This window comes from Lycium barbarum, chromosome 4 (genome assembly GCF_019175385.1).
Source record: "Lycium barbarum isolate Lr01 chromosome 4, ASM1917538v2, whole genome shotgun sequence".
Lineage (NCBI taxonomy): Eukaryota > Viridiplantae > Streptophyta > Magnoliopsida > Solanales > Solanaceae > Lycium > Lycium barbarum.
Genome location: NC_083340.1, coordinates 7,932,345 through 7,947,266, shown reverse-complemented (window position 1 = coordinate 7,947,266; position 14,922 = coordinate 7,932,345). Strand labels below are relative to the sequence as shown.

The window sequence follows — 14,922 nt, the reverse complement described above, 5'->3', positions numbered from 1 at the left end:
GGTTAATTTTAATTGAAACATTAAATTGGTGCAATTTATCTAAGTCTTATACAAGATTGAGTAACAATTAGCATCTTTTGATTTAATTCAATAAATTTTTAAAAAGATGTAACAAATAGTCAATACTATAGTTGACTTTAATTGAAACATGAAAGTATCTCAATTAGTTAAGTATTAAATATAATTGAGTAGTATTCAGTAAGTTTAGATCTAATTCAATTAGTTTAAACAAAAATAGTAGATTTAATAAGTAGTCAACACTATAATTGATTTTAATTAAAACATTGAATTGCTGCAATTTAGCTAAGTATTATATACGATTGAATAATAATTAGCAACTTTTAATTTAATTCGATTAATTCAAAAAACAAAATGCAACAAGTAGTCAATACTATGGTTGATTTTAATTAAAACATGAAATTATCTCAATTAGTTAAGTATTAAATAGAATTGAGTAACATTTAGCAAGTTTAGACATAATTTAACCAATTTAAATAAAAATGGTGGATATAACAAATAGTCAACTCTATGGTTGACTTTAATTGCAACATTGAATTTCTTTAATTTAGCTAAGTATTATATAAGATTGAGTAACTACTAGCAACCTTCAATTTAATTTAATCATTTTTTTTAAAAGGTAGATGCAACATGTAGTTAATACTATGGTTGACTTCAATTGAAACATGAAAGTATCTCAATTAGTTAGGTATTAGATATAATTGAGTAATATTCAGCAAGTTTAGATCTAATTCAATCAGTTTAAACAAAAATAGTAGATTTAGCAAATAGTCAACAATATGATTGATTTTAATTGAAACATTGAATTGCTGCAATTTAGCTAAGTATTATATAGGATTGAATAACAATTAGCAACGTTTGATTTAATTCAATCAATTTTTTAAAAAAAAAATATATGTGACAAATAGTCAATACCATGGTTGATTTTAATTGAAACATGAAATTATATCAATTAATTAAGTATTAAATAGAATTAAGTTGCATTTAGCAAGTTTAGATCTAATTCAATCAATATAAACACTAATACTGAATGTAACAAATAGTCAACACTATGGTTGACTTTAATTAAAACATTTGAATTCCTTCAATTTAGCTAAGTATTACTTGGGATTGAGTAACAATTAGCAACATTTGATTTAATTCAATCAATTTTAAAAAACAATACGTGACAAATAGTCAATGCTGTAGTTGACTTTAATTGAAACATGAAATTATCTGAATTAGTTAAGTATTAAATAGAATTGAGTTGCATTTAGCAAGTTTAGATCTAATTCAATCAACATAAACAAAAATAGTGAATGTAACAAATAGTCAACACGATGGTTGACTTTAATTGAAACACTTGAATTCTTTCAATTTAGATAAGTATTATATAGGATTGAGTAACAATTAACAACTTTTGATTTAATTTTTTTAACTAGATGTAACAAGGAGTCAATACTATGGTTGGCTTTAATTGAAACATGAAATTATCTCAATTAGTTAAGTATTAAATATAATTGAGTAGTATTAAGCAAATTTAGATCTAATTCAATTAGTTTACACAAAATAGTAGATTTAACAAGTCAACACTGTGGTTGATTTTAATTGAAATATTGAATTGCTGCAATTTAGCTAAGTGTTATATAAGATTGAATAATAATTAGCAGCTTTTGATTTAATTTAATTAATTTTTTTTTTAAAAAAAATGCAACAAGTAGTCAATACTATGGTTTATTTTAATTAAAACATGAAATTATCTTAATTAGTTAAGTATTAAACAGAATTGAGTAACATTTAGTAAGTTTAGATCCAATTTAAACAAAAATAGCGAATATAACAAATAGTCAACACTATAGTTGACTTTAATTGAAACATTAAATTCCTTTAATTTAGCTAAGTATTATATAAGATTGAGTAACTATTAACAACTTTCAATTTAATTTATTTTTTTTTTTTTAAAAAAGGTAGATGCAACATGTAGTCAATACTATGGTTGACTTTAATTGAAACATGAAAGTATCTCAATTAGTTAAGTATTAAATATTACTAAGTAGTATTCAATAAGTTTATATCTAATTCAATTAGTTTAAACAAAATTAATAGATTTAACAAGTAATCAACACTATAATTTTTAGTTGAAACATTGAATTGTTGCAATTTAGCTAAGTATTATATAGGATTGAGTAACAATTAGCAACGTTTGATTGAATTCAATCAATTTAAAAAAAAAGTGACAAGTAGTCAATACAATGGTTGATTTTAATCGAAACATAGAATTATCTCAATTAGTTAAGTATTAAATAGAATTAAGTTGCATTTAGCAAGTTTAGATTTAATTCAATCAATATAAACACCAATAGTGAATGTAACAAATAGTCAACAATATGGTTGACTTTAATTGAAACATTTTAATTCCTTCAATTTAGCTAAGTATTACATAGGGTTGAGTGACAATTAGACACTTGATTTAATTCAATCAATTTTTAAAAAAACAATACGTGAAAAGTAGTCAATACTATGGTTGACTTTAATTGAAACATTAAAATTATCTGAATTAGTTAAGTATTAAATAGAATTGAGTTGCATTTAACAAGTTTAGATCTAATTCAATCAACATAAACAAAAATAGTGGATATAACAAATAGTCAACACTATGGTTGACTTTAATTGAAACATTGGATTCCTTTAATTTAGCTAAGTATTATATAAGATTGAGTAACTATTAGCAACTTTCAATTTAATTTAATCATTTTTTAAAATAAAAAAGGTAGATGCAACATGTAGTCAATACTATGGTTGACTTTAATTGAAACATGAAAGTATCTCAATTAATTAATTAAGTATTAAATATAAGTGAGCAGTATTCAGCAAGTTTAGATCTAATTCAATTAGTTTAAACAAAATTAGTAGATTTAACAAGTAGTCAACACTATGATTGATTTTAATCAAAACATTGAATTGCTGCAATCTAGCTAAGTATTATATAGGATTGAGTAGCAATTAGGAACATTTGATTTAATTCAATCAATTTTTAAAAACATATATGTGACAAATAGTCAATAATATGGTTGATTTTAATTGAAACATGAAATTATTTCAATTAATTAAGTATATATAATTAAGTTGCATTTACCAAGTTTAGATCTAATTCAATCAATATAAACAACAATAGTTAATGTAGCAAATAGTCAACACTATGGTTGACTTTAATTGAAATATCTGAATTCGTTCAATTTAGCTAAGTATTGCATAGGATTGAGTAACAATTAACAACATTTAATTTAATTCAATCAATTTAAAAAAAAAAAACAATACATGACAAGTAGTCAATACTGTGGTTGACTTTAATTAAAACATGAAATTACCTGAATTAGTTAAGTATTAAATAGAATTTAGTTGCACTTAGCAAGTTTAGATCTAAGTCAATCAACAGAAACAAAAATAGTGAATGTAACAAATAGTCAACACTATGGTTGACTTTAATTGAAACATTTGAATTCTTTCAATTTAACTAAGTATTATATAGGACTGAGTAACAATTAACAAGTTTTGATTTAATTTTTTTAAGTAGTTGTAACAAGTAGTCAATACTATAGTTGACTTTAATTGAAACATGAAATTATCTCAATTAGTTAAGGATTAAATATAATTGAGTAGTATTAAGCAATTTTAGATGTAATTCAATTAGTTTAAACAAAAATAGTAGATTTAACAAATAGTCAACACTATGGTTGATTTTAATTGAAACATTAAATTGCTGCAATTTAGCTAACTATTATACAGGATTGAGTAACAATTAACAACATTTGATTTAATTCAATCGATTCTCTCTCTCTCTATGTGTGTGTGTGTGTGTGTGACAACTAGTCAATACTCAATACCATGTCTTATAAATTAGCCGTATTTATTATAGCATGACTTAATGCTTTTTTGATTATGATCATTTTTTATGCGATCTTATTACTTTTTTTTTTTGTTGAATATTTTAGTACAACGTCATATTTCGTTTTACATTTTGTGTTATTTTCTTAAAAAATATATTAGTTAAATAATCGTATGTTAATAGGACTTAAGGAATATTTGGAGTACAAGTTATATGACACTACTTCCTAACTTTGGGATGTTTGTTATGAACATAAAAATGCATGGACATTGGGCTGCTCAAAGAAGTTGGGCCCAAACAACCACAACCCATATATTCAACAATATCTAATGCAGCCCAATATCAAAAGTTTCCCAACATTGCATCAAATGTACTTGATCAACAAGGACAACTCACTTTTAATTACATTCTAAGGGAATGCAATTAATTATAGGGTAGGCAACAAAATTTGGACAAAATTGTATAAAGTACATTGATACTTGATCTGTTTGAGTTTGATGATCATGTAGGTGAAAGAAAAAATGGGAAAAAAATAATTTAGACTAAATGCGCGCACCTAAAATCGAACTCGGGACCTAAGGGTTCTAAACGCGAACCTTGACCAATTTTGCTGTAATAGCATTCATCATTTGTTGGAACGGAAATTTACTTATCTGCATTTTTTGATAGAGCAAAATGGTAAAATAAATGACTTTTCAATATTTAATAGGAAATTCGATGCAAAATATAGGTTTGTTGCACTCTCATAAATGTAAATAATGACATTCATGCTTTGTGTGGGATTTTTACGTTACGAACTTGTGTATGCAACGATCGTTAGCGATTCTCGTCGTTGTTTTACATTACCGAACTTGTCTAGATTAACATTGTTTAATCCATAATTTTTTTAAGACAAGTCAATTTCGTTCATTCACTTTTAGCGTCAATAAAAATAAAATAAGCCTAATACCATTTTCAGACATTTCATCGATTACACATCAAATTCTTAAATTATCTATTTAAATAATTTGTTGTTGCAAGTTAAATTAGCGTTTATCATATTATTCGATTGATATATTCATGTCAAAATCTATTAAATCAAAGGTGTGAATGGATGAGATTTTGACGCTGAGAAATTAAAAATATACTGGCAGTTGATTAATGAAATTGTATGGGAAGCAATGCTAAAACTCCAAGCACCAAATTATAAAGGCAAATATTGTTCTATAGTTTGTTACGGAATGAGGCATGGGATGCACGAAAACTAAGTACGAATATGAATAATAGTGATAAAAACATCTTCTTCATTTTTCAAAAACTCTAGATCAATTTTATTACATCCTAATTAGTTCTTCTCAACATATAACACTTCTTTCCTCGTTAATATTTTATTTTAATTTTATAAGAGCTCCAAATTCCCTTTTGAAAGTAATAACAGCTGAGGATCTGAAATTGATTCATTACTTTTTTTTTTCTATTCATTTTATTCATCAATTCATGGAACATGTTTTTTATTACTAATTTACTTTACTAATTAAGAGAAATGTTAGTATCTTATTGGTAATTTATGTATGAGAGCGAGTCAAGATATCACTTGCGGAAATTTAACTAAGTAGATATAAATACGAAGAATATTTGATGAGATTGCAAAAGTTAGTTCTCATTTGATTCCTTTTGATATACGCGTGAATAATATCAATTTTAATATTTTTATATATATGTTTTATGTTTAAGAGGTTATTTAAAAGTTAGTTTAGAATAGAATAATATAAGTTGGTTCACCGTCTTCTATCATCTATAACTTTGAGCATTCAATCTAATGAAAAATTAGTACTAAACTCGTAGTGGTTATTCCAAATAAAAATGGCAGCATTGTTGCTTCTATAATGCGAGATCGTGAAATGATTTTAAATAGTTGCTCTTTATCTAAATAAAATCACCAACAATAGCATATATATTATCACACTTGATTGACAAGCCTTTTAGTAGGTGGAGAGAGAGATCATTGTGGAAGTGAGAGAAAAAAGTAAATGAGTAAAATTGTATTAATGAAAATAGATTTCATTAATTAATGGAGAGGATTGGCTTTAATCGGAGTTTGTTATTGTACTTATATTTTTTTTCTATTCAATTTGCTATATTTGTTACTTTTAAAAAGATATATGTTATTCTTGTATATAATTCTTACTAATTGGTTTAGGGGGTAAATGTCTCTAAAAAGGAAAAAAGAATTAAGGCTTTGTATATTGTTTAGGTTAGCCCACCGTATAATGAAAAAATGAATAAATAAATCTGTGTATATTGTTTAGGCTGACCCATCGTATAATGAAATAAAAAATAAATAAAGTTGTGTATATTATTTAGATTGGCCCACCATATAAATAAAATTGCGTATATTGTTAGGTTGGCCCGTCATATAATATAGGTGTATGCATCTCATTTAAATATTGTCATTTATGTTTTAGTGTGACCCACTTTAATCATAACACTACATTAAAGGAGAGAGGTTGACTGTTGAGAGTTAGGGTATTCTGGTCATTTTGTTGTGAGCTAGCCCCAGTTTTAACATTTTCGACGAAGTGGGTTTTGCTATTTAGCAGCACCCAATGGAAATAGGTAAATCCATATATTTGTAGATTTTGTCAAGGCTTGTCTAATTCAGTACTCGAGCTTGTGTTTTGTCTAAGCAAGGCTTGAAATTCCCTACAACATTTTGAAGTTGCAAAGGTTACTCTAATAAGAAAAATACGATCTGTTTCGAATATGATATCCAGAAATGTCATGCTCATACAGCTTAATCAGATTAATATTATTAGATATATTAACTAAATTGAGCATAGTCGTTTCGTCGTCTCGTGTAGCATTCAACGTTGGTGATTAAAATGATTTGTGCAGCACAACATAGATGTGCATTACGAAGGGTGCTGATACATCTCATAAATTGTAGTACTAAATTAGTAGTCTAAGTGGTTCTAAGATTGTGGCATGAGGTATATATAATGTGACTCGGAGATTTCACGAAAGGAACATGCACATTATTGGCTTGCTTCCAACTCCTATTTTCTTTTTTGGAGTACCCTCTGATTTTCATTGGTAACTGTTCCTTTCGAGCAGATTTTTAGGCCAATTTCCGGATGAAACAGCTCAACTTTGGCTCTTCTATTTTTTTTTTCTTTTTCACCTCCCGGTGGACGGTATCCATTTTGGAGTCCCGACTAATTGAGGTTCAGGTAAAGCGTAAGACTCACTATAGAGGAAAGTGCTCCCCACGAAAAAGAAATTTCATTCATCGGTTCGAATCCGAGACATTTGGTTAAGGGTGCAGAAACCTTGATTATCTATTTCATCACAATCCTTGGAGGTAACTCTTCTAATCTTTACATGACATTTAGGTCCTAAGTGAATAAGATAACCACCGGATGCAATTATGCACCCCCTCCTCCACGCTTCAAGTAATTAAGAGAGAGAGAGTGTGTGTGTGTGTGTGTGTGGGGGGGGGGGGGGAGGATCATCCAACAATGCTTTAAGAAATTATATGCAAGCAAATGGAGAGAGAGAGAGTGTGTTTTGGGTGGGGGTGGGGGGCAAACATCCAACAAAACACAACAACATATCAAGTGTGATCCTACAAGTGGTATAATAAGATTCCTATCTAGTTCCATGATCAAGAATTCCCAATCAACTTGCATGGAGTTAAGATCCATAAAAAATGAAAGTCAATAATTGCACTAAACTAAGATTAGTCGGAACAACATCAATAATAAAAATTCATATAACCGATTTCAATTTGTTAGAATTAAAGGCATAATTATTTTATTATTGTATATTATTAGAAAGAAACCAAAGATTGAGCTACTGAGTCTACAGTTTTCTTGTTTGAAGAGATCTTATCCAGATCTTCTTGAAACCATTCCATAGCTCTGGATGTCTCCACATGAAAAGTTCAGCGGCCAATCTTCCGCGTGTTTGTTGGAAGTTCAAGAGGCAGAGGTAGTGATAGTAATAACAATATTTGTACTTGATGCACACAATTGGATAAAGAAGCTCCCTTGCCCCCCCAAGAGGGGAGCACCACCCCTTTCAAACACCATTTTACACTCTTTTGCCAATTACCATGAAAGGGTGTAGCGGAATAATAAATATTTCTCTCAGTTAATTAGAGATTTTGAGTTCAAATTTCAATGAAATATTAAGAATGTAGTCACTTTGGGTGGGGAACGCAAACCTTACAATGGACATTGATTGTAACAATGCGAATCAAAACAATTTGGTGTGGTGCCTGGTGGGTCTGCGATGCCTCAAAAAATTGTGCAAGGTGCACCTCACCGGTCAAGTATTCAACTTTGTCGTCCCAATTTTTAAAATTAAAGTCATTAATGACGGTTCAATGAAGTTTATGAATTCTTACAATAACCTCAAATTAATACCACAAATTCACAATAATAATCGAATTCAAAATTATATATTTATAAATATTTTGAAGAATTTCTTAATTTATGTAAATACAAAAATTAAGTAAAAATTACTGAATTCACATGAATCTGTAACCTCCTACCTAAATCTCCTACCCAAATCTGTCACTAAATCTAGTGGCAGATCCATCTTCATGGTCCCATTCATCTCCCCTTCTTTAGATACTAGATGACCCATGCCGGTACTGAGCACGGACGTATGCCCGACATTATTGGTTATGTTATTTGTGCAATTATAAGATTATTAAGAAAAAGACTTCTACTTCTTTTAAGTTTTTAACACTTCATAATATATACTTATCATATATTGTTTTGGAAGTGGGATTTCACTGGGTTGTTGTATATTGTTTTGGAAATTTCAAGAAATTCTTAATGAATGCATAAATTTTAAAGTATGTTCGATTTCAGTCATTAGATTATTTTTAACTTATATAGAAGCATGAGTTTGGAGGTGGTATCGTCGTCCACCTCCAACTCCTGTAAAAAAAAAAAAAACAATATCAAAAGAAGAAAAAAAGCGTGGCTCTCATATTAAAAAATCAAGCAATATCCACGTTATGTTACTTTATTAAACTATACCACTAAAGTTTTAGTTAAAATCAATAGAATGTAAAGATTTTAACGGAACAAAAACTTTAAAATTAAATAAAACCAAATAATATAGTGTACATACTTCTTCGAACGAAAATATTGTCAAAGTAATATTACGTTTATCGTCACCTCATATTAGCCTTATTGGGCCCGTGCTTCAACATGTAGTATTTATAATAATGATTTGCTAAAGAGTATGCCAAGCAAAAAATGGAAAGTGGGGACTGGGGAGTAAAAAAGGAAAAGAATTCCTCTTTCTTGCTTGCTCCGCTGCGCTTTCTTGGGTCCAACTTTAACCCTAAAAATTCCAATAATAGCACCAATCCTCATCGAACTTTCTAGAACCTCAACAACAACACCTAGTACAACTAGAACCCTCTAGTCTCCTCCACTACAAAACCCCCTCTTTATAACAAATCCTAAAAACACTCTTCCAAACACTTCCCCCTAAAATCAAACAACAAACAAAACCATGGCTGATGAAGCTAAAGCTAAAGGTAACGCCGCTTTCTCATCAGGCAATTTCACCGAAGCAGTAACTCACTTCACTGAAGCCATCAATCTTAACCCTACCAATCACGTCCTTTACTCTAACCGATCTGCTGCCTACGCATCCTTAGCCCAATACTCCAACGCTTTGACCGATGCTCAAAAGACCGTTGACCTTAAACCTGATTGGGCTAAAGGTTACTCTCGACTTGGTGCTGCACATTCTGGTCTCCACCAATACAGCGACGCCGTTTCAGCTTACAAAAAAGGTCTCCAAATTGACCCTACTAACGACGCCTTAAAATCCGGTCTCGCCGATGCTGAGTCAGCACAGGCCCAGGCCCAAGCCCGATCTCGGCCCGGCCCGGGTGGTCCCGCGAGCCCGTTTGGTGATGCGTTTTCCGGGCCGGAGATGTGGGCTAAACTGACAGGCGATGCAAGTACGAGGGCTTATTTGCAACAACCTGATTTTGTTAACATGATGAAAGATATTCAAAAGAATCCGAATAATTTGAACCTTTACTTGAAGGATCAGAGAGTAATGCAAGCGTTAGGGGTTTTATTAGGGGTAAAATTGTCAACTAGGATGCCGGAGGAGGATGAGGAGATCCCGGAAGGTTCTACCGAGCCTCAGAGGAAGGAGGAGAAGAGACCCGAGCCGGAACCCGAGCCAATGGAAGTGGGTGAAGAGGAGAAGGAGATTAGAGAGAGGAAAGCGAAAGCGCAAAAGGAGAAGGAAGCGGGTAATGGGGCGTATAAAAAGAAGGATTTTGAGACTGCTATTCAGCACTATAGTAAGGCTATGGAGCTTGATGATGAGGATATTTCCTTCATTACTAATCGCGCTGCGGTCTACTTGGAGATGGGAAAGGTATTAACCACATACATTGATACTCCTAATGTTAATTTTGCCTAGTAGTTGTAGTAAAGCTGAAAAAGATGTTAAAATAATGGTTCTATATCAAAGTTTAAGAATTGCACCTAGGATTTAGCCTAACTAGAGTGCTACACAAGGAATTTATATTGTTAATTTGTCTGACATAGTATAGTAATAGTAGTTAGCTAAAAAAGGTGTTAAATTGATGGTTCTTTATCGTATAAAAGTTTAAGAAGTTGCACCTAGGATTAAGCCTAGATAGAATTAAACGGCTAGACAAGGAGTTTATGGTGTTAATTTGACTCATTTAATATGGTAATAGTAGTAGTAAAGCTAAAAAGAAGATAAATTGATGGTTCTCTATGAAAGTTTAAATTTTTAAGAAGTTGCACCTAGGATTTAGCCTAGCTAGCGCAATTAAACGGTTAGACAAGGATGTTTATATTACTTATATAGTATAGTCGTAGTAGTAGTAAAGTTAAAAAAGATTGATGGTTCTATATCAAAGTCTAAATTTTTAAGAAGTTGCACCTAGGATTTAGCTTAGGTAGCACGATTAAATTGAAGATTATGGGAGACAAAGGGTTGGAATCTAGCAGAGTAAAGAAAAAGTTAAGTGATTTGTCCCATCTACCCAATAATATTGGTAGAAAGGTGCAGGTATGATAGGATAGTCCACCTCCAGCTTGATAACAACAACATACCCAGTGAAATCCCACAATGTGGGGTCTGGGGAGGGTAAAGTGTACGCAGACCTTGCCCCTATCTCGGAAGATAGGGAGGCTGTTTCCGAAAGACAAATGTGTCACGCCGTCTGTGGGGATCGAACACCTCCAGCTTGATAGTTGTTTAAAAAATGAAATTTGATAGTTTAATGAGTTTCAGTTTTTTAAAGTTGTATATATTAATATTATGGAGAAATAGACAACATTTTGGAAAATGGGAAGAGTTTCATATAAACTGGAACGTAGGAAGGTAGTGTCAACCTTTACTACGCGTGTGCTTGTCTTTATGTATTGTTATGGTGACATGCTTGGAGGAATTTTGAGATCATCATCAGCATATTTGACGCCTTAGAAGGATTTTGCTTTTTCTCATAGGTAAAAGGCCACCTGGTAGAGACGTAACTCCTTGGTGAGTTTGGTATTTTTTTCAACATAACTAAGTTTGTAGTTGGGTTTGGTCTAAGCCTCTAAGGTATTAGATGGGTTTCAATATACCAAACGTTGTAGTTGGGAGTGGCTTGGAGTATAATAATCAATAAAAGGCCTTCACTGTCTTTATAATTAAAAAAAAAAAGGATTTCACTGTGAAATGGAAAATCTGACCTATTAATGCGCAGGTGGTATGTCTTTCTTAAACCTACGAACAGGCTGTAAAGTGGTGATTGGATAGTGATATTCCACAATACAGGTGCTAGTGCACGTATTCCGTAGCTTGTATTAGTCATGAAGTGGTGCGTTGCTCTCTTCTTGAAAGACAAGATTGCTAAAGAACTTGTAAACTCTAGGCAATGTCCTGGTATACTTGTTAGGTGGCTAACTGGTGCTGGGTTAATAGTAATGCTCAACATTATTCTAATGTGAACATAATGTTCTTAGAAGAAACCCAAATGTTACCGGAGATGTAATTAAAACACACGTACTGGTAACCTTCATGCAGAGTTATTTGTTAGTTCCGTTTATTCTTTTGTTTTTGTTATTTAAGTTTCATTTGTTCTAGCCTTCCATAATTGATGCTTCTTAGAGGTGTTTTTTTTTTTTTTTTTTTTGGGTGATGGTAGTGAAGTAATTGTGTGGCATTTTGCTTTAGAAGTTGTTAACAATGGAAGTAGTCTCTTAGATGGTTTACAAACTTCCTCTCTTCAGTAACCGTATCTATCTTCGCCTATCTTCCATATATTGTGGTAGTAGTCACCTCCTCTATTGTGGTAAATGGAGTCTATTTGATAGGCTTCACTTGGAGCTCTGTGTCTGTCTCTTCTTCTAGGTGTTTGCATCGGAATTTCTCAGTCCATGGTTCTTTTTTGGGTGGATGATGCATTAAGAGTTCATCCCAGTTTGTCGGGAAGACACCATCTGGCTGAAAAAGCAAAAAACTTACAAGGAATTCTAAACTGAATTGAAGTTACTAGTAACGGTTATTGAATTTGCCAGTCATTTTAGGGGAAATCACGAGTTAGTCCACATCCTTTGTTAATTGGCCACCAACTAGAACCGACAAAAATCTTGAGTTTCAGGGGGAAAGGTTTTTGTGTTTATCGGCTTCCTTTTCTAATTACCTAATTTCTGATTAATCACCAAGTTGACCATCAAAACTGTTGAGTTTAAGGGAAAGGTTACGAGTTAGTCAACTTCCTTTGTTAATTTGTCACCATCTAGGACCAGTACTAGCATATATAGTTGAGGGGTGGATAGGGAGATGATTAAAGATTCCAAACAGTCTTTTGGTTTAGAATCTTTGCCAACTTACTGCACCTATATGCCTCAACTCTTTTGGAATAGAAATGGTGATGAGTTATGCGTTTCCATCCCCCTTGCCTCCCAGGTTTATCTGTCCTCTATATAAAGTCGAGGGGTGGATAGGCAGATGATTGAAGATTCCAAGCAGTCTTTTGGTTTAGAATCTTTGCCAACTTACTGCACCTATATGTCCTTGACTCTTTTGGAATAGAAATGGCGATGAGTTATGCTTTCCCAGCTCCCTTGCCTCCCAAGTTTCTCTGTCCTCTTTTTTAACCATAGCAAGTGTAGAGCGTAGCTCCAGGACTCCGATCTGTTTCCTGTCATGGTATGATTTACCTGTGAAAATTTCTGCATAGTTTCTCTGCTCTTGTTACTGTGTTATATATATTTTTGCCTTGATTTCAGTATGAGGACTGCATCAAAGATTGTGACAAAGCTGTTGAAAGGGGGCGAGAGCTAAGGTCTGACTATAAGATGGTTGCAAGGGCTCTGACTAGAAAGGGAACTGCTTTGGCAAAGATGGCTAAAAGTTCCAAGGATTTTGAGGCTGCAATTGAGGTTTTCCAGAAAGCTCTGACCGAGCATCGCAACCCAGATACCCTGAAGAAATTGAATGAAGCTGAGAAGGCTAAAAAGGAATTAGAGCAGCAAGAGTATTTCAATCCACAAATAGCAGATGAAGAGCGTGAGAAAGGTAAAGTTCTTTCTAAGGCTGTCTGAGTTGATTTTCCTCTTATGGGGCTAACTTCCTTCACTATGTTACAGGAAACCAGCTCTTCAAGGAGATGAAGTATCCCGACGCGGTTAAACATTATACTGAATCCATAAAGAGGAATCCCAAAGACCCGAGGGTATGGCCTCTCTCCATCTTCTGTCGCCTCTTTAAACTTGAGGACTTTTGCCGGTCCTTTATTAAGGACTAAATCCTTGGTAACAGCGGGTGATATATCTATTTTCTCCTATGTTTTCTTTTGTTAGGCATATAGCAACCGGGCTGCCTGCTACACGAAGTTAGCTGCATTACCTGAGGGGCTTAAGGATGCTGAGAAGTGCATTGAGCTCGATCCAACATTTGTAAAGGGCTACACCAGGAAGGGTGCTGTTCAGTTTTTCATGAAAGAGTATGAAAAAGCTTTGAAAACTTACCAGGAAGGATTGAAGCTTGATCCTCACAATCAGGAACTCCTAGATGGTGTTAAGAGGTAGATAGATATTTCTTTTTTAATCTTAATATCTCATCAGTTGCTTTCTCTTAAGTTTTTGAGGGTGATCGTGATTCTTAAAAATTGGTTTCCTTTGAGATGTGATCTTTATTTTGCTTTTCTTCCCTCTGAAATTCACAGTTAATCTTGTTTATCCAAGAAAAGATAACTACTGATGCACTATTACATGTAGCATTTCTATTGGCCTAGCCAGTTTGCTTTAGTAATTATATAAGATTCTCGCTGCAAGTGACAGGTCATTCCTTCATTATTATGGTTCTTATTGTAACTTAAAAATGCTCTATTCATTTTGCAGATGTGTAGAGCAAAGAAACAAGGCAAGCCGTGGAGATCTAACTCCAGAGGAGCTCAAAGAGAGACAGGTATTGTTTCTTTTTTACTGTAATCTTATTTTACTCCAGGAGAGGTAATGAATGATGGTAATACTCATATATCAATTTCTTTGAGCAGGCCAAGGGGATGCAGGATCCAGAAATTCAGAACATCCTTACAGACCCAGTAATGAGACAGGTAATAATATTTGGTCGCTTGAGAGTAGTATTTTCTAGTTATCATACATCATTAATTGTTTTGTAATTTAACTGCATTTTGTATTTTGGAGCAGGTGCTACAAGACTTCCAGGAGAACCCAAAAGCTGCACAAGATCATATGAAGAACCCTCTTGTGATGGACAAGATCCAGAAGTTGATTAATGCAGGAATTGTCCAAGTTAAATAAGTAGCGATATTTACAACTCACCAGGGAAAGAAACAACTATCCATTATTTTTTTAACCTTTGTTTATTCAAAGCGAATCGTTCATATCCTCCCTCTCTTTCGAAGTGTCATGTCGCACAATGTCTGGGTTTCCCAGTTTCTTTTTTTCTGTGGCAACTGTTAAAATTTTGTATCTTGTTGCTTTGTCTTTTTGAGGGTCAGAAAGGAAGGATTGTTAGCACTTTTA

The 14,922-nt window shown here is 32.5% G+C and overlaps 1 protein-coding gene across 1 annotated transcript; it reads left to right on the top strand.

Moving 5' to 3' along the window:
* The first annotated feature begins 9,144 nt into the window (after positions 1 to 9,144).
* On the top strand, positions 9,145 to 14,922 carry LOC132635070 (hsp70-Hsp90 organizing protein 2). Its single transcript, XM_060351288.1, has 7 exons — positions 9,145 to 10,285; positions 13,162 to 13,450; positions 13,522 to 13,607; positions 13,735 to 13,958; positions 14,275 to 14,341; positions 14,430 to 14,489; positions 14,584 to 14,922. Exons 1-7 carry the CDS (start codon positions 9,398 to 9,400, stop codon positions 14,695 to 14,697), a joined length of 1,728 nt encoding a protein of 575 aa, XP_060207271.1. The 5' UTR covers positions 9,145 to 9,397; the 3' UTR covers positions 14,698 to 14,922.